We start from the raw sequence: 22,001 nt of genomic DNA, 5'->3' as shown, positions 1-22,001 counted from the left end.
TAGCAGCTTTACTAGATCCCATTTAAAAAGGTACGCTTTCTAATTCTCCTATTTGTTTACGATGTCGTTTTTAAATCCAGCCGTTTCTCTACTAAAGTGTGCATATAAAATTTTACGAAAAGAACGATTTTGCTCAAGTACCTAAAAATTTAGCTGGATGCAGATCTGAAAATAATTTTCTTGAACCACCAAAATAATTACGTAGAAACCTTAAGCATAATAAACACACTGAAATACAAAAATGTACAAGTATTGCGAAATAGAAATATTACATTTTCTTTGATATTTATTACTTAATTCATTTACGATGATAAAACATACATTTCTGGGAAATATATTTTGTTAATTATAAACTAAACACACTGAAATACAAAAATGTACAAGTATTGCGAAGTAGAAATTTTATGTTTTCTTTGATATTTATTACTTAATTCACTTACGATGATAAAACATACATTTCTGGGAAATATATTTTGTTAATTATAAAAAAATGAAATACATTATTTGCTAGGAATAAAACTTTAATTCGCCGTATTTAAGTAAAGATTTATTTCAGTGAAATATATTTTTTACAAATAAATCTTCAAGTATCTTTATCTTAGTGCAGTGTTGCAAAAAATGTTGACATTCTAGCAATCAGTTTAAGCGCTTTACATAATTATTTTGATCCAACCAAATTACTTTCAGATCTGCATCTACAGCTAAATTTTTATCTACGTCAGCAAAATTATCCTTTTCGTGTAAATTTAATAAATTTCTGATGTAATAAATAGATTTAATAAATTTCTGTGTAGTGCCGAAGGTGGAAATTGTGGATGAGCATGGCGCTACGGCTGGTGACAAGTTCTACAAAGCAGGTAGTACAATAGAGCTGAAGTGTGTAGTCAGCAATATACCGCAACCCACTGGCTATGTCACGTGGCGACACGGATCTCGTACGTTAAATTACGACACGACTCGTGGTGGCATCAGGTAAGTAATAGACGACATAATATTTGGGTATTGTGTGAGATCTTATATGTGATGCAATGTAATTCCGGTGATACACTAATTTGTAATTATCGGCTTTGATTTGTATTCGCCGTTACGTTATGTATATTATCTGTTTGATGTGTAGCACGGTGCTTAAATATAGCTAGTTAACATTCTGGTAATTCAGTCGACGAGAACTCGATAGTTTATGCAGACTGCATAGACAGGCATTCTAATTGCCTCGATAAAGAATGGTACGTCCGGTGAATTTTGAAAGGCTACTATTAAAGTTTTCGAGCGACGGTCAACAATTGCGGCGGCTTCTGGGCGTATGTGACCTAATTGGTTATAGATATGACAGCATTCATGAATTTCAAACAGCCCTTCAGACAGTATTTGATGTTGTCGGTTTCGTAGAACGGTTTTTTCAATCAACGGTTCATCGATAAAACAATTTTGAAAATTTTCTCGGACGTAGCGCAATATAGTCCCTTTGTCTCGCTGTTTGCTATACCTACTTCGCTCGTTTTTCCTATGATTGGTTAGTTTACGTCACATATTTGACAATTTACATGATAATAACTTGATAATAGCTTGATAATAGCGATCTATGAGAAATTAGCAATATAGTGGTCGATATTAAATCTGAAAGAAAAGATGAGAGGTACCAGGTGAACTGTTGACAATTTAATCATCCTCGAAAACGCTCGATTATAGTGGACCGATACACATAATGAACGAGCTCGTTGCTTGCGTTAAACGCAAGCAGCGGGTTTTGAATAAAACATACAAAACTTTTAATTACAAATCGGGTCACAAGTACGATTAGCAGAAATTAGGCCGATCAATTGAAATTAGCTGCGGAATTTTATTTTAGAACAATTGAGAAAAGCGCCTCGTATATAATATTATTTTGTAATAAATATAATTAGTAAAAAATATCTGATTAAGTGCTTCAGTAACAAATTTATTTTTTCAAGTTGTTAATTAAAATTTTAAAATGTTTGACCAACGTTATCTCGATACTTTTTTTAAAAACAATTTTTTAAATGAAATAACAATTTAATTTTTACAGCAAAAATCAGAACGAAAATTGATATTTACGCATTAAGTCTGCATTTAAAAAAATATTACATTTCGTCATCTCTAATAGCACACTGTCTTTTTTATAGAATTTATATATTTTGAAATTTTTGAAAATATTAGACGATAATTGAAACAATGTTTTTTAAAAATTTTGATGGCATTTAAAATAGTATTTATAAATCGAAATTATATCTATAAACACACATAACGTAAGCGGATTGCAAGATGCTTTCGTCACTCTTAAGTATGTTTTGGTTGTATAAAATTTGCTAAAAATATTATAGCATAAAGCCCATGCCACGTACACGTAAGGTAGTAAGACGTAAGCAGTCAGCGAATCAGCCAATCACAATAGAGAACATAAGGTTATTGTCTTACCAATTCCCTTACCTCGCAAACACAATAGAGTAAGCCTTTAGCCTTAGGAGTTGACCAATCATAGTCGATTATTCTTTTCACATTCGACTGTGATTGATCAATTTCTTAAGACTTACTACTCTATTGTGTTTGCGGGGTTACCGCTACTGTCTTACATTTTTGAATTTCGGGCTTTATATATTAAAAAGTTTGTTTAAAAAGTCAATATCAGCTAAAGTCAGCGACGCACAATATATAATTGCTTGCATTTTATAATAATAAATTACTAGAATTACATCACACTGAACGCAGGATTTCTAGTAATTTACTGTAAAATACAAGAAAATATGTATCATATGCCGCTGGCTTAATATCAGCCAACAAATTTTTGTCATAAATACGCACTGCAAAAAGTAAAACAAATGATTTGGCTTATAATGGCTTTATGCAGCGAAGTGACCATATTTTACTGTAATTTTAGATAAATAACTTTTAAACGAGTAAGTGGCTCCAAATGAACTTTTACACGAATATTTATTAGAGTTTTATTAGTACATATAACCAATTTAATTTAATTTATAATGCTACGATCTTATCAAATTGTAATTATATACTACAAAATGTGATTTTACATAAGAATCAAGGCAGACAAAAAATTAATTAAATAAATTTTAAATAACTTTAAAAATAAGAATTGGGTGTAAATTTTATATAGATGTATAGAATAATAAAACAGTGTATGAGATTTTTATATTTTCTATTCTTTGAGCTATGACACATAATTTTAAATAACATATTTGATTTTTTCATAAAATTTTATAGTTCCTGAAAATTTACGAAAGTATTAAACGAGGATTCAAATAGCGTTTTCTAGAGAATTTTGTATAAGTTAGCATTTATAAATAAAATTACATTCTTTCATTTATTCAACGTTACATTTTTTAAATCAGACGTTGGATAGATCGCGTAAGATGTAACAATTAATTATTTGTTTTCCGGGCAAATACACGCGAACGATATGGCATAATGCGGAAACTAGGACAACGTGTAGAATGCGTGCGCAATTTATTGAGTGCATTCTATTACCCTTTGATTAGCCCTGGTAGACGGTTTTGCAAGAGCGTTAAACCGAACGTGTCAAATGCAGCGCTGCAAATAAACGACGTTCGATCACATCGTCGTCTATCGTGATTACTGGCTCGCTGGATCCTATAATGGCATACAGGCTTTCCTCGTTTGTGAAGCATTATGAAAAGACTGTATCATCGTATCTTGCAAGTTATGGTCGCTATACCCTGAAAACATTTTCCCAAGTGTTTTGTAGATTATACAGGGAAGAAGAGTATATAGAGAAAAATAATCAAACTTCAAGCTATTTATAACTTTCGCGAAATAATTGTAGGCTAAATTTATTACTTCATCCTTCACTGAAAAAAAAGAAAGTTTGAGAATAGCTACCAAATGTACCTCCAGTGAAAATTTTTTTCAGAATTTTTTGTACAAATTGGACGCTTTTCAGAAATACCGAGAAAGTCTACATTATTTCTCATTGTTAGAATTTTTGGTGTACACAAATTCTGAAATATTCTAAAATGTTTAAGATTGTATTCTGTAATTTCTGAAAAAACCCACTTTAAACTTTTGTAAATTTTATAAAATTTATCAGAAATCATAGAAAATTCTAATACAAGGCTACGAGTCACAAACCGGATGGTAGTTGTTAACAATTACAATTCATCAAAATCTAATACATGTAATCTATAAACGTTTCAATCCTTATCGGGTCATCTTCAGTGACGTACAATAAATGCGTAATTAACTATTTTAAAACATCTTCAATCTTCATCGAATCCGTATTACATCAATCCTTCCAATAATTAAAACTGGTAAATCATGACAATTAAAAAATGCCTCATTGCAATTGTACACGTCATTAGGTTGACATTTTGATTTACAAAGGTCGATAGACGTTAGTTATTCCAAGACTGAAATTATTATATAATTTAAAGAATTACTCTAACAAATTAATTTACGGTCGTACCTTAAAACATATTTGAAAACTAGAAGTCCAAAGAGAGTATCCCAATTGCAACAAGTTCACAATATATATCAAAAATTGGAAAAACTGTTTATCGCCATCAAAAGGAGATCGTTATGTGTTTAAAAATTCTTTTAACAGTAAGAACACAAGACAAGTATAAGTCAAGCAAGTGAAAAAGAAGGGGAAAGAACGTGAAGTGGTGGAAAAGAAGGAAGCGTTAGAATTAGGAAGGAGGTAATAGTTGTAAAATCGGGAGATAGGAGTCAGAAAGAGATTCGCTATCGCTCTGCTTATTTAAACCGTGCTGTTGTTTTTTTATATACACCATCTCTGAAATCAATCTTTTATTATATGACGGTTTCACTATTTAAAATTTTAACGTCGTCCCAAAATTAAAATTGTCATCATATAGCTCAAGTGGTGATTCGAAATTACCGAAGGGGAGCCCGTTCTTTTGTTAATGTCATTTGCATGTTCATTAATTCTAGTTTTTAAATGTCATTTAGTCTGTCCCACGTATGTAGCGTCACAGTCATGGCAAGAAATCTTGTAAACAACTTCTTGGTGAGACATGTAATCCAAAATATTTACCTCTAGTGATGTATTTCCATAAGGTGTTGGAAATCGTAAAAGCTATTTTTTTATTAATACACTGAAAAAAGATTGGCTGTTGCAGCAAATTAGATGGTAAAATATGGCATAGCATTTTTAATTTATTGCAGCAGCCAATTAAAAATGCTATGCCGTATTTTACCATGTAATTTGCTGCAGTAGTCAATTCTTTTTTTCAGTATACCAGCAGCGATCGGGATGAAAGATTCAGAGATAATCTTAACATACGACACAGTAAAATATCGATCATTGATTCTGCCTCGATTTATTTGTTTAGTAAGGTTGACATTATTTTTGCAATGAAATTTAATTCTTGTCTGTATACTAGAAAAAATAAAATTAAGAGGATAACCGTTATTTAGCAAAATCTGAATAATTTCTATAAAATTTTTTTGGTAAAAAGTAACATTATACAAAAGTAAAATTCGGTCAGCCATACTATGAATAACGCCTTTCTTATGGCACAATAGATGGTGAGAATTAAAATTAAGAAATCTATTTGAACAAAATGATTTTTTGTATCGATCGAATATAATCGCATTGTTTTTAATAATGAAGAAATCATAGAATAAGATATCTTGGAATATCTCAGAATTCACATATGAAGAAACATAAAAAAGATGTAGATTTTTTCGGCACTTTTAAAAAGTGTCTCAATTTGTATAACACAATTTTTTTAATGTGAACAATTTTTTAAATAAAAGTTAAACAAGGAGTATACAGCCAAAACGCCGGTTATTTATTGCGATGTAGTGTATTTAAAAAGATCTTACAAAATTAAAATTCATAAACGTTTCGGCTAATATTCAGCCTTCATTAGTATGTTCTTTAGTACAATTTTTACGTCGGAAATTATATAAATTAAAATTTTCTATTTAAATAAGAGAGAATAAATCTCAGTCATGTTGTAATATATGATGGTTATTTAGTATAAAAAGTATAATGTAAAAAGTTCTTGTAAAATAGTTGATTTTTGTGTGACTGTTAGTATTTGTCCGTTTTCAATTGCAAGATTCCGTGTCGTAAAGAATTCCAAAGTTCTTTACTTGTATGTGATAGGAGTTGCAATTATTCACTGGTAGTTTTACAATCATATACAGGGTGTTTGATAATTAATGAAAAATCTTTTGCATAGGGTCAAAATGGACTAAACTGAAAAGAAAAGTCCTTTGCCATTTTACAATTTTCGTAATAGTTAACAAGATATTAATTACTAAAAATTGTCGAAAATTAGTCTTCAATAATTTTTTACTCAAATACTACCAGCTTTACAGAACCTGCAAGAGACAAAAATTGTTTATTATATTCTCATAAGCTCTAAGAATTTTTTCAGAATTTTTTATCAACTTTTTAGTATTGCTTTTTCTTATTTTTACCAACATGGGAAAATACAGTATTAAAAAATTCTAAAAAAATTCTCAAAACTTTATGAGAAGAAAATAAACAATTTTTGTCTGTTACAGTTTTTCTGTAAAGTTGATAGTTTTTGAGTAAAAAATTATTGAAAATCAATTTTCGGCAATTTTTAGCAATTAATATCTTGTTAACCATTGTAAAAATTGCAAAATTGTAAAGGACTTTTCTTCTCAGTTTAGTCCATTTTGCCCCTATGCAAAAGATTTTTTATTAATTATCAAACACCCTGTATAATTAAAAAGGCATAAACCACGAACGCCTGATATAGATGGCTTAAGTATTATATATTTGATATATTACAATAAATAAACGTTTCGGTCTTGAATCAGACCTTCTTTAGTATTACATTAAGTCTCAAAATTAGAATATTACGCATATAAATAATTTAAGATATTACAAATATCCGTTGAATACGTTACTAGCATCACTGAACGGAATAAAACATCTGCTAGTAACGTATTTAACGGATATTTGTAATATCTTAAATTATTTATATGCGTATTGAGACTTAATGTAGTACTGAAGAAGGTCTGATTCAAGACCGAAACGTTTATTTATTGTAATATATCAAATATATAATACTTAAGCCATCTATATCAGGCGTTCGTGGTTTATGCCTTTTTAATTATATTGTTGTATATTCTTACCACGTTTCTAACCTATATAGTTTTACAATCTTTATATTTTCCGAATTATTGAGGATGGAAGAAATTTTCCAGACATTACTTGTTAAAAGAGTTTTTGTGTGTGTCTTTTTAAATACACTACATCGCAATAAATAACTGGCGTTTTGGCTGTATATTCCTTGTTTAAATTTTGTTTATAAGTATTAAGCCATTATTTACTTGTATATTGAATTTTTTAAATGTTATAAAATTATTCAGAATTCTGAAAAATTTTTTTAAATATTTTCATCAATTTGGTAAAATATTTAATCAATGTTTCCAAACGAAATAATAATAAAAGTTTGATATTAATTAGGAAAGTTAGATAACAATTTTAATAAACGAAAATAATAATTAGAGAGATAAAATAATTTAGAAAAGTAAAATTAGCATTTAATTAATTATAATTATACATATTAATCGAATTTTAATTGAATGTATTGCATCAAAGATTTCATATCTAAACTTGATTATTATTAAACTTTTTTCAGTGCTTGCTCCAACTTAAAGTTCTGATTTGCCATTCCAGGAATATATGTTAGTTCCTTATTACATTAGTTTCTTATCTCATCTAACTTTATAGGCTTGCACATTTCTATCTACTTGTTGATGCGAAAACTCTCACTGGCTACACGTTAAACGTCCGAGGAAGCAAGGTTGATATAGAAGGCAGTACACCGGTGAAGTTAGTTAGCAGTATAATGTTATTATGTTCTACACATAGTGTTACACTTCACTGTCTCTAGTACCTCGTACGTAGCTTGCCGACCTCCTGTCTATTACTCTTCACCTTAGGCGTTCCCTAAGTTGGTCAAGTCTGTGAGTGCACGCTCCGAGCATGTATCGTCAACGCGCTAAGCTCAATATAATCAAGCTATTGTGGTAATAGAAAAATCGATAATAACGAAATACGTTGCGATACGTGACATCCAGTATTGGATGTAACGCAGTTACGGAAGTTTTTTAAATTCTACACAGATTGTTAAAATATCAATTGTTGTCAATACAATATTTCTGTCTGCAATTTGAGTCTTTTTTGGCAATATCAAAATCTCGCTCTCAAATTTCACCTTTATTTTTGCTCAAATTTCAAGTTTTTATCAAATAAAGACTTGAACATTTGAGATAAAAAATTATTTAATAATGTAATTGATATTAAAAAGTAACCTGAAATTCTTTTTGAAAGCGAAAAAAGATTAGCTGTATGAAAAAGACCAAGATTGTAAATGAAGGGAATAAATATATGATTGTAGACAGAGATATATGTACTACCATCTGCTTGCACTCAACCCGTATAAGATATTAATGTAATAAATTTAGAAATAATACATTTAATTTCGTGGAAAGGAATTGCAAAAGGATTAATTAATGTAATCACAATTGACGGTTTCTGATATTAATTAATATTAATACTAATATTGGTATTAGTATTAATATCAATATTATATTAGTATTAATATCTGATATTACTTTTAATAATTTAATGTCACTCATAGTAGTTACAGTTTTACAATATTCCGATAATATCGAAAATGTTTATAGAAATATTGGATCATTAAGCTTTATAGACTCAACTATCTTTATCTTTAGAAGAGAGTGATAAAATTCGAAATCGAACATTTCTTTTGTTAGCTTAATAATGGGGATTTCGAGTTAATACGTTATTAAAGACATCGATAAATATAAAGAGAAATGTATTGCACATTGTATACAATGGTATGTATCATTGGTCGACGCCCCGATGCTCGTTCGTAATAGTGATACGTGCGGGCTGATCCATTACTCGGCAAATCAATTAGGACACGGGCGTCGTAGCGCGGAAAAAAGCGTGACGAAAACAAAGCATTTAATCGGATTTTGTTTTATCGGCCGTACACGCTGAATCCACGGCGGCAAATATTTCATGGCAACAAGGGAGACACTGTGGTACTCCTTTTTTTATATCAGTGTCCGCGATAAAATAGGCCCCATATTTCAAAATTCTATTCCGGTCATGGCTTTTTGTTATTTTCTTTCCGAAATAACGCCGCCGGAATGTCGATATTATTACTCGGCCTTCTGCACAATACTTGAAAGATTTAAAGAAAAAGTTGTACAAGTGGATAATATTCGTATCTGTAGCGGAGTTGGATATATTTCATTCATTAACATCTTGAAAAATATTACAGGCTATTTGAATAAATGTGATATGCCTAATCTCTCCTACACATAACATGAATAATATGAAATATTATTATAATATAAAATATTGGCTTAGGACAAAAATTTATAACGCTGCTTTATTCGTATCATGTCTCCATGTTTTAAAAAAATTTAGCAACAAATAGGGTAACAGATTCGAGTTACGAGCAATCAAAGTCAACATGCTCATTTATTTTTATCCGCCATAACTCAACGACAAAAAATCTTATAAGAATTTTTTCTTAAAATTTACCCTGAAAATATGATAGTTGTGGTACTGTATGCAATACTTTAAGATTTTTACCATGTGCACTTCAGTAAAATTAATCAAACTTATTTTATACTTTATTGTAGTTTTATAAGTAAATGAGAGAGAATTACATAAAAAATTCCTCGAAATACGATGTCGTCCCAGGACTACCATATTTTCAGGATAAATTCTAAGAAAAAATTCTTTTCATGTATAGGAACATTTAAACAAAAGATTTTGTATGGAAATTTTAAAGCTTTCACATCAGAAAATCGAAAATTTTTACAAGTTTTTTTTTGGACACATGACAGGCCCACAAAATGAGAAGAAAATTTTTCATTTTATCTAGCTCGTAGTTTTCTATATGTATATATATAAATATTATCAGACTCACAGAAACTCAAAAGTAATCTTTCGAAATAAGATAGAGATTGTATAGAGATTTTAAGTTTTAAAATCCTTTTGGTATAAATTTAAATTTTATTCATTTTTAACAAAGGTACAGCTGTTTGAATTTTGAAGTAACGCCACGGATTTTTGTTCCAATTATTATGATAATATAAAATATTATGAAATAAATTACATGAAAACGAATGACAAAATAGAATTTGTAATTGAACTTTAATAATCGTTTATCTTCAACATTAAACAAGAGCAAAATAAAGACGATATGCATGTATCGATTCTCTGATCAAAAGTTTGTATGTACCGTAAACTTTTATGAAACTTACGGGATGACTTCTTCATGGCTGCTGCATAGAGTGGGTTGTATATGCATCGCGTGAAAACACTGCGGCTGTGCAGCAAAACAGAGGTGACTGTATACAGAATATGTTATAAATAAATACTGCGTGTTTCACGAAGTTTTTCCTATTAGTTTCCATCTGCGTGATGTAACTTTTAAGTTGTTCCTATTTTCCACGATCATATTCCATATTACGTTCAAATATAAGATTTTCCATGAAAAATGAAAATAAATCTGACGCACTAAATTTACCGATTCCCAGCTAAAAGTAAGGTAATAAAAGAAAGATACAAATTGTCGGCTGTGATTTTACGAATGTTTCTCCTTCTTGTTTTACTTTATATGTATTGTTGAAAAAAAAATTCGTAGCGTTACGAACTTCAAAATTCAAGCAACTGTAACTTTGTTAACAACGAACGAAATTTAAATTTAGGAAAAGAAAATTTTAAAGGTTAAAATTTCTACTTTCGAAAGATTACTATGTCTTGAGTTTTTGTGAGATTGGTAATCTTTACATATAGTAAACTACGAGCTAGAAAAAATGGGAAATTTTCTTCTCATTTCGTAAACCTATCACGTGTTCAAAAAAACTTGCAAAAATTTTTAACTTTCTGATATAAAAACTTAAAATTTTCCCTACGAAATCGTTTTTTTAAATATTGATAAGATTTTTTGTTATTTAGTTACCACCGATTAAATAAAACGAGTATTTTGACTTTAATTGCTCATAACTCCTAATGATTAAAAATCACGGTATCGTAATTAAAAAAACAGCAGATTCTTAAAGTTGAAACTTTGTTCTATCGATAGAGGAAAGCCTCCTATTATGAGATAGCGGCGTATTACACTAATAAACGCTATTTATTGGTTCCACCATGAATTTATTGCTTTTGGATTGAATACTATTTAGTAGAAAATTCATTATTAGATCATGCCTGTAGTCATTGTAAAACAAGATTTTAGAATTTGGATGTCTTCAAGTTTCATTGAGATGAACATTTAAATCTTGTTTATTATTTAATAAATAAATATTTGACAATAAATTCTTCATGTAGTGACAGAGTAAGGTTCGTACTAATAGAAAAATACGGGATATGTTGAATTGTTTAATTACAGAAGTTAGATTTGATGATTGTAAAACCATAAGGCGTAGAAATCGTAATATGAGATACCCAGAGTATTCCTAATATGAAATAACCCATGCTCCTATGTTATAGTGAAAATCGTTGCTAAAGTATAAATGTTATTGTACAATAATAAAAAAGACAACTGGAATAAACGTCGAGTGCCTATATCTCCGATGCTTGATTCGAACTACCTGAAAATGAGTTCTGGGTATAATCTATCGCATGCTCATTTTTCGTGCTGGCTGTGTTTGTTTGTATTTTAGAAACATTAAATAAAGTTTTTTAATTGCAATACTGATATACTTTGCGTTTTACTATCGATTTCTCGGGGCATCTCATATTACGAGCACAATTTTTTGTCTTTGCGATTTGTTCACTTTTTACATTTCTTTAATTTTCAAAAAAATGGAATTTGAATTAAATTTTATGTAACGTTATCGTAAAGCTTATTAAATTCTCTTCAAAATGATTTATTATTTTTTAAAATTCTGCCTATAAACTTCTAGCATTTACCCAAAATGAACTCGGTATCTCATAATAGGGGCCTTTTCTCTATGTATAAATGCCAAAGTTTTTTAAAAATATGTATATTTGATACAAATAAAGTAGCGTTACGAACTTTTACCCTAACCCAATATTTCTTTGCAATAGAACTTTTTTTTAAGCAATTAAGTTCTATACACTCGTATTTCTACGCGATATTTCGTTTATCGATATTACTTGATTTTAAAAGATTTGTGACCATGACTTAGTTAAAGAGGTTATAAATTTATTGGATTGCTAGTGACGACGCTATAGTCCCTAGGTGATAATTACGAGCGTAAACTTTTCCATAATTTTATAAAACTTTTCCACAAAGTACGATTAAGGGCGAACAGGCGCTTTCCTAAAGTTAGACCTGCTTCTCATTAAAGGGGGTGTTTATTGGAACTGTTATGCATCCTCTTTTGCATTTTTATGGATAGTCTTTGGCAGTAACATGGACCCGTTTTTCTTACTTTGCATCATGTGGCAACGTATTTTCACGTTGGTTGATTCACAGCGCAACGAGCCGCTAATAAGAACCGAAATGAATATTCATAATGTTTGCGACAAAATATTATGATTCTTCTTTTTAAATAAAAGAAGTTTGTTTTTATGTATTTTCTGCTAACAGAACGCTCAACGATATAGAAATACAGGAAAGTATCTCTCGCAAATCTCATTTACTGTGACCGCCATGCTAATAAAATAATTAAGTACGCGTAATGGATTTAATTCAATGTGACGACATATATAACGCGATATACTGCATACTGCAATGAATATCCGATAGATACACGAAAAACAACTTGCGTAACATTAGTTAATTTATGCACTGACGTACACATGCACCAGTAATATGCAAATTAACTATATGAATTTATACAGTTATAAAGGACAATATGCCATATTTTTTTCCCACTACATCATTTCATATTTATCTCTTGTTTTTATACCGAAATATTATTATCCAAAATAATAGGTTTTTTGGAAATTCAGTTTACATTGGGTTTTAATATTTGTATCAACTTTTAACACGATTAGATTTATTTTTCTTTTCTATTAGTTATTCATATATGTAGAATATATATAGTTGAATTTAACTCTATTTAAGCCAATTTAATTAATTTATTAATTATGACAGTGTCCTTGTTTAAACGTGTGCACATGTCCTATAACAAATATATGTAACAGAAAACATATGTAACATAAAATATTCTTCGTGGCCGAACGTTTGGCAAGACTCCAAAGCAATTAGCAATATCTTTTTTCATATAAAATGGTTTCTGACAATATCGCAGATATCTTTTATGTTTTTTTCCTAATTTTGGTACTATAGATGGATTAAAGTGACACGAATTCTGTTTTTACATATTCTCCCTTTAGGTTGGGTTGTTCCACCTTTTGGTAAACTTCAGCTCACTATCTTACTCTTTTACTCTTTTATGCTCTTACTCTTTTACTATTTTGTTTATCCAATAGATAGATAAATTATCGTACAGTTTATCTAAAGATGGGGAACAATCGGCTCTTAATCATTTAATAACATTATTTATAAGATTTTGTCCAAGAACATGGAAACTGTTTCTAGAATAATTTTTAACGCTTATGTCCGAGTTTACTATTAAAATATTTCCATCAAATCCTATATAAGAAAAAAAAGCTTGAGATTAAAAAAAAAGCGATTAAAATCTAAGGATTCTCAAATATAAAATAACAATCAAATTCTAGAAATAAGTTTGTAAGAGTCAAAACGCAGTTAGTGCAAATCATTAAAACGAAGTGTCTTTGATAAAACCTCATGAGTACAATGTGTGGTACCGTGATTACGAACGTTTCAGCTCCGCTTTGAGCCGTCATCAAAGTGAGCCCGAAACGTTTGTGATTATGGTACCACACATATTGCACTCATGAGGTTTTATTAAAGACACTTTGTTTTAAATGATTTGCGTACCACTAATTGCGTTTTGACGTTTACAACCTCTCTTTAGATTTTGATTATTATTTTACATTTGAAAGTCCTTATATATTTTAATTATTTGCTATTTTATATTCCTTATAAAAAAAAACATTTTTTCCAATATGGTGAAGTTTTATTTAAATTAAAAAATAAATCAGAAAAAAGCGTTGTGTGTAATTTTTGTGTCTATATGTTTTTTATATTTTGCATCAATTTCACATGTTAAAGACTATATCATTGGCGCGCTTAGCATGTTTTTATCCAGTACCTCTGATAACATTTTTCAATTATCAATATTATCAAATCTTGATGGAAAGCAGATTTTTTTCTTACACTAAAAATTATTCAAAATTTATAAACTATAATTAGTCCTGGAAATTGATTGAATCAAATTTGGAATTATTACATTAGTTAACTGACCTCGACAAAATTAGCAGGTTAAGAATGAATAAAACATAGGATTATTATGGATACTAATAATCTCATCGATTTGTGCGGTTAATTTTTTACTTACGCAATACATTTTTCGAAGTAATAATGTGATCTCTATATTTTAAAACATTCGCATGGCGCTGCTGCATAATAGTCGATCAAGTTGTTTAATGAGGAATACAAAATCCAATCCGAACAAGTTTTGCTCCGTGCTTGCACGTTATCCAATTTCTATAAACGAATTACGACGCGGTTAAATTGCACTGTATATAATCGCGTTAATGCGCTTTGACGGTTAACGGTGACATTGATTAACATACGACACATTCATTTAACTTTTATTTTGTCTCATTTTGTGAGCGGTTCTCGATTAATTATGTTTGTAATATACCATGACATAATATAAACGCAGTCAGAGTGGTGTGTCAATACTCATGTATGTCTTTCAGTTCGGTGTTCATTTTATCGGAAAAGTTTATCCCGCGTATCTTGGCGCTTTGAATAAGAATTCTTTGCCTTCCTTCGTCATCCAATTATTGTAAAAATAGTGTTAAAATGTGATGAAACATGAAACCATTATTAGTTATGATGTTGCTTTAACGAAGGTGTCTTCTTCTTATTCACGTAATATTATTATTCATGCTGCATTTCGTACTAATTTTAAGCGCTTTGTGTCCCTGCGGAATTAGCAGGAATTTCTCAGAGAGAAGTCGGGCTGTCACTACCTTCCGAAATTCTCGAGAAGAGACGGCAATTAACGAAATTTACATAGTCCTATTGAATAATCGCGTTATCGAGTTGTCTACGAAGTACCCGTTGTGTGTTTGTTTCTCACTCCCTGTCTTTATCTGTACTCAGTGACGAATAAATTTTTAGGTTCTCTCATTTAAACAATCATGCCACGTTCGTTCACACCACAAACGTAATAGGTGCACACTGTTAGATACCAATCAAAAGAATAGTAGTAACTCAACTCTTTTAGTTAAATAACATTGTGTTATTTTTAATCTCTATATGTGTCAAAATGTAAATCAATCTATTTCTGTGGTTAGTTTTGAAGTAAACAACGTCCATATGAACATATGCACTAATAAATAATAAACTAAGTTTAAATCCATTTAATACATTCCCTCGAGTTTGATTGTTTAACTCGACTGTTTAAGTTAAATTAATGACATATTATATAGGAGTAGTGGTGATCTATAGAAATGATTGAACTTAAATCGAATATAATTTCACGTTATGAATTTAACGGTGTATAGATTGCGCATTTCCTGATCTTAGTATTTGTGTTCTGTTAGAAAGAATTAAATTATATATCTCTCTTTGATACTTGAGAGAGAGGGGGGGAGGGGGAGGGAGAGGGAGGGGGGCAGAAATGATTCAAGCTGTCTCACTCTTTCACAGGAAAAACGGGCTTGCTGAAGCTATTTCAAAATAATCTAAAAATGTATTTTTATAAAAATTGTTATATTATAGGTTATATAAAATATAATTAAAAAATTTAGCTAGATATAGATTCGAAAAGAAATTTTATTAGACTATCAAAATAATTATGTAAGATATTCAAGTTGATTGTTAGGATATCAACATTGCTCATCATGCCTGAGTTTTCTACACAAATATTTTGATGGACTAACGAAATTATTTTCAGTTCGGTGTCTAGCAAAATTATTTTTTTCATGTTTTTAAAAATTTAACTATCTACAGATCTAAAAGTAATTTTGTCGATTGACCATTGAAATAATTATATTCAATGTTTAAAATATTGCTAGAGAATGTCAGACCTTTTTATAGCATTGTTTATTACATTGTTAAATTCATAATGTCAAGTTGTCCTTAATTTGAATTATTTTTGTTTAATTATTTTTATAGAGAGATAGTATAGATTCTTCACTGCTCCAGCCATATTGCATTAATTTGGCTACAATAGAATTTAACTCAAGAAAATGTATCAAATTTAACACAAATTTAATTTATTATTCGTTGGGTGAGCATGTTAATATGATTGATGTTTACTTTGAAACTAGCGATGAAAATTAAATGGATTGATTTACATTTCGACATAAATGGAAGTTAAACATAACAAAATATTATTTAACTCAAGAAGTTAGATTACCACACATATTGTTCTTTTGATAACAGAGTATGTTTGAGATTTCTACGTAATTATTTTGATAATCTAACAAAATTATTTTAAAATCTGTGTATCTACTCAAATTTTTTAATGCTTCAGCAAAATTGTTCTTTCTCTGTTCGAAATCGATAGTGATAACTTCATAGGAATGTGCAGACTATTCTTATTACATCTATGGTTTCTATAAGAGAAAAAAGTAGAATAAAATATATCATCTTGAAATATCATAGAAAAAGGATTGTGCTATCTATGCGAAGTGCGAAACACATTGTCTGTCCGAATATTCACTGTGAAATCTCTTGTCACTGTATATGGCATTCAATTATGGACTCGGGTTCAACATTGCTAGAGGATTTGCCACGGGAAACGTGTTGTATCTTCTATAGCTGTAAGTCAGGTTCGTATCCGTTTGATTGATCGTTACTCAACGGGTTTTAGCGGATCGATACCTTGCATAATATAGCAAGGACCACAGCTTAATCGTGATGTTGGATCTACTATCATCGATTTTCTTAATGCTGACATTTTAAGCCAAGAGTTTATTACTCGATGAATATTTAGGCGGAGCGCAGGAAAATCATACGTTAATACTAAGTGTTAATTCAAAGTGTTGGCCACTTACGATTTTTAGAATGATGTATCGTCGAGCATGTATACTTAACGTGAATTTTACGTAATTTGCGAAAATGTAACGTCGAGCATGTATACTTAATTTTAGTTTTATGTCAGGTAAACACGACAATGCAATTTTCTTCTGTGTCGGCGGGGGTATCGCGATTTAACGCCGTTCAAGCGACTGCAGCGGTGCGACACGTTATGTCGATTTCTTCAATATTTTCCCTTCACACGCAGTTCTATCTTTGCGTCGCCGTAAGTTACGTGCATATTTCGTCGCTGAAAGCACATATGTATATTTATGTGAGCATATTTACCAGAGGAAGAACACGGCACTTCACCCGTCGCACGCCCATTTACACCGGGTAAGCTCGTTGTGTACCTTACTCGCATCGCGCGTTCGTGGATGACTTCCAAAAGATGGAACGGACAGAAACGACACGGAGGCGTAACGAGAGAGTGAAGAAGGCGTGAGTGGGTGACGGGGTAGGTGGCAAAAATAGAAAGGGAGCAAAAAAAAGAAAGGGGGCAAAAAAGAGAAGAAAAAAAAGAAAAAAAAGAAACAACGAGTACATCTTTCCTCTCTCGACTTCCCAGGCATACCGTGTGTATCCTCTCTCGAGCAGCGCCCAGGGAATTTAATTCCATTTTCAATTTACCTAAACCCCTTTACGCAAACTCCGCTACCGACGTCGAGTACTTTTGGACTTTTTCTACTCTTTTCTGCGTGCCTTCCGTCCGCCGCTGTTACGTCCCACCCTTATTCGTTCTCCGTAGCGTGGCTTTCTTCCATTTGGGTTCGTCGAGCGAAAGGAGGCACACGTTTCCGCCACTTCTTACCCCTTTTACGAATGTTGCATCACGAATCTTCGCTGAGGTCTTGAATAAAGTCGCTCGGAAGACGAAAGTGGGAGAAGGGTTTGGCTGAATAGATAGCAGAGCCACTTGGTTTTAACTGCCTTTTATGCAGAGATGCCTTCCGGGATCCACATTTCGACCGTCCACTTAAATTAGAGTTTTATCTGACCACGAACCTCGACCACTTCCACTACGAGATGTCCTGCGTTAATTAATTCGCGGTTCCTTCTCACTTCGGCAATGATCGTTACCTATGGACGTAATGGGCATAGACTGTGCATTCCCTGAACTTAACACCTGTGCTCCGTTAGAAATAATTGAACATATCAGTATCTCTCTTCAACTCGATAGTTTTAGTGAGAGGGATGGAGAGAGAGAGAGGGAGGGAGAAAGAGAGGGAGCGGGGGAGGGAGAGAGAGAGAGAGAGAGAGAGAATTTCTATAACGAAAGTTAAACAAATAACAATTTTTAACGAGTCTTGATTGTCTAAATCCACCATAGCTAAGATAAACGCCAATTTTTAAATATAAAATATTTAAAAATAGATGAATAGTTAGCACAAAGGCATTATATATGTATACGTTAATATTATAGTATATCGAGACAGTACCATTATACGCTAGTATAATAGCACCTGATCCCCTTCATTAGGTTCTATTCGGCCAGTAATAACGCAATAACTGAATATATGTATAGTCAGAAAATATTTAGTGTAAGCACAAAAGTCGATTAGTTTCGTTAAAAACTTTCACAAATTTTTAATCCGCACTCGGCAGTTCTTTTAGTATACAATATAGAGAATATAAGACTAAATATTGATATCAGTAGTATCCAACCTAAATATAATAAAATCAGTACTAACAATTTTTTAGGAACGGTATCGTTTTGTCATTAAAAAAAATTCTTTTATTGCTTTTGCAAGAATGACTTGTAAATGTAAAATCTATTGATATCCTACTCTATCGATGTACATTGATGAATATCGACATATAACCTTTCTGAAGATTAGATTAGATGTTACTTTCAGGGAGTTAATATTAATGCTTTTTGTGCCAATCTTGTATTATGCCTAATAAATTATGAAGCTAAAATAATACAAATAGCGCTAATAGCGTCTTTCCGAATTCACTTTTAACTATATATAATTTCAGTATTCAATGCTACATGTCCATTTTCAGTTGGTAACTATAACTAGTCTGCATAGATCTTGAATTTATCTCGAATTTATCCCGAATTTATACTGAATTTAATTTTAAAGTGAATGCTTTAAGAGCTTATTATAGGAGAATTAACTTGACTGTACATGACAGTTTATCTTAACTCTTATTATAGAAACTCTAATTCAACTGTCTCACGCTTTCAAATTATAAGCCAAAGACAACTTTCAGGGAATGCGCAATCTATTCTTATTGCGTTACCGCTATCCTTAAATAATACTCATCGTTTCTTATTTCCTTTCGTTTCCAGACCGTTCACGTTCGATAGACTTCAATGTCGACTTTAGTTACGTACGCAGCTGCATTTCTCATTGACCGTATCGCTTACGGAGCGCATCGCTTGTTAGTGCTTGGACGCAATTACTTGGAAACGTCGACGAATCTAACAGGTCCTCGATGAGATAGCATTCCGAGGGCTAAGCATCCTACGTGCCGAAACACATGAACGCCTCGCCGATAATGCCGGTATACAAGGGACCTTCGTCCTTCTGGCGTAGGAAGCGTGTTCGTGTTTAGAATTTTCAGTAGCATGCCAGTTGATAGATTTAAAGGGACTTCGCAAGGATAAGGGAGAAACAACGAGCGTATTTCCTTACGCGGAGACACGTAGTGGCGCATGATCAGAGTCAGACGACGTGATCTGCGACAAACGCGTATACTAACTGTAAAGAGATTTATAGCGAGTTTGGAAGACGAGCTACGAGTACCAGTCAGAGAACAGGTGCTCGATAAATTCACGAGCATCGCAGTGCGTCGTTACAGTTTACCCGGCGGGAAAAACTTTTGTAAATTGTAGCAGGTATTCCATGGTAAACTCGTTAGACCTGGTATACGATACGGGGCGGCTTGTAACGCCAGCCATTATTGCGTCGAACGAGATAGAAACATACGGTTCTTTTAAGCCATTAATGGCTATGGAATTTCCAATCGAGCACGTTTTTCTGTCAAGGATGTTTAACGCGGCCATTCGCGAATTTCGTTCCGCTACCGTTATTTTTACGGGTCGTTATTGCATCGCCGAAAGAGCGCGATGATATATAAATACAAATGTCAGCGCCGACGTCGGGGCAAAATAAATTTCGCCGACACCGCGCGAATAAAAAGTTTCCGTCCGGACGTTGGACGTGTGATTTGATCTCCCGTGTAAAAACACGAGCTGCTTTTGGATTGTTAAGTGACATAAATATTCGCGATAAATGTCTGATAAGTGATATTACACAGCGCGCACCCGCTTTGTGGCTGTCACGCAACTTACATGCTTTTGTTTTTCGATCACACGCACCCACGCGATCTCGCTCTCGCACACTTTTGCCCACGCATTTGTTGTGCACATAAATAAAACTTTATTATCTCAACCATACGAATTACAGGAGAGTCGATAACAGCATAACAGGTCTTTTCCTCTCGTAAAAGACTTCCTATTCCCTTCCCTCTCTCTCCTCTATATTCGGCAATAAACATCTTTATAGGAGCGATGAAAGCTCCGCTATTTTCTGGAGAAATAATCGTGCTCACGCGATCACGCTGCATTGCTTTAGGAAGTTTGATACACCGAGAGCGTAACGACCATTATGGCCGTGTGGCTGCAACGGGATAAGTTTTATTGCAGTTCGCGTTTACCGGCAGCGACAACAGCGAGATTAGGCAACTATGAGCTATGAGATTAGATGCCGAATACGACCTGTCGCGTAGTTAGCGCTCGTACCATTCAGTTATAATCTACGACATTATATGCGCACGCATACGTATGTGCACACATTTGTAATCGGTTGCAATGCAAATAAGTTCAGATTTAGTAATGCAAATAAGATACTCGAATTGTCGTCGCACGCACAAGAGATCTAATCATTCCCGTACTCAAGTTCCTTTAAATCAAATAAGCACACTGAGAGCAAAAGTTTTTGGTATTTGCGATTATAGTTTGTGTTATTTATGATTATAATACACGTTATTAGAATTATGGTTATTACTGCTATAATATTATTAATAATAACTATGTGTAAATTCTATCAACAAATACGAGTGTATATATATATATATACATATAGTTGGTACTGAAAATTATTTCACAAATTATAGTTATTATTACATAAAAATGATTGCTATAATTTAACACCCAAAAAAAAATAATTTTAATATTAGCAGAAACCGCTAAATCTTAGAGGATTTTATTCTTATATACGGCCTCAAGAGAAATCTTCTGAAATCAAGAGGAAAATATGCTAAGCACAATATTCTTACAGTTAGAGTACTTTCGTTTTGCATCTGCAGTAAAAAAAAAAATCCTGCTATATTTCTAATATAATTTACTCGTAAGAGGACACTCCGCTTTCAGTAAATATATTCCTCTTCATACAAGAGGAAAACTGTTAGAATAATCTCCAATACATTGTTGATGAATAGTCCAGTGCATTGGAAGAGGAATACTCTTTCTGTAAAAGTTTCTGCTTAGAATATGAGGTTACCGGAAATTTCACTTTACAATTAGATTATCTTTTTTTGAGTGAATATAATTTGTAGTTACTTTATTGCCTAGCCATATTTATTGTTAAATATCTTAACAGTAATAACCATAATTATAGTATATATGTAGAGAAAGGTCACCGATACCGACATACCACTTTGTTTTTAGCAATATTTCTTAAACAAAAGGTAAAAATACAACTTCAAAAACATAAATACAAAGTAAAAAAGTCTTCTATCAGATATAATAGTATAAGCAATTTTTATAATACTGTTTGCAATTTTGCAATAATTAAGTTTTTCGTAAGTTATGCAAAAATGAGCGTCTGATAAAATGGGCTCCAA

The 22,001-nt window shown here is 31.8% G+C and overlaps 1 protein-coding gene and 1 long non-coding RNA gene across 3 annotated transcripts in view; both read left to right on the top strand.

The window, feature by feature from the left end:
• The window catches only part of LOC108767592 (peroxidasin), a 219,625-nt gene that overhangs the window by 153,624 nt on the left and 44,000 nt on the right, over positions 1–22,001 (top strand). For both annotated transcript variants that reach the window (XM_018517558.1, XM_018517557.1), the window contains one exon: positions 795–972. In XM_018517558.1, the coding sequence (XP_018373060.1) occupies positions 795–972 (178 nt within the window). The remainder of the gene's footprint in view (positions 1–794; positions 973–22,001) is intronic.
• On the top strand, positions 13,387–21,285 carry LOC108767593 (uncharacterized). Its single transcript, XR_001940441.1, has 3 exons — positions 13,387–13,470; positions 15,074–15,075; positions 21,273–21,285. It is a non-coding gene; the product is annotated as an uncharacterized LOC108767593 (long non-coding RNA).

Source organism: Trachymyrmex cornetzi, unplaced genomic scaffold, assembly GCF_001594075.2.
Source record: "Trachymyrmex cornetzi isolate Tcor2-1 unplaced genomic scaffold, Tcor1.1 scaffold694, whole genome shotgun sequence".
Lineage (NCBI taxonomy): Eukaryota > Metazoa > Arthropoda > Insecta > Hymenoptera > Formicidae > Trachymyrmex > Trachymyrmex cornetzi.
This window is presented reverse-complemented; position numbering and strand designations above follow the sequence as displayed.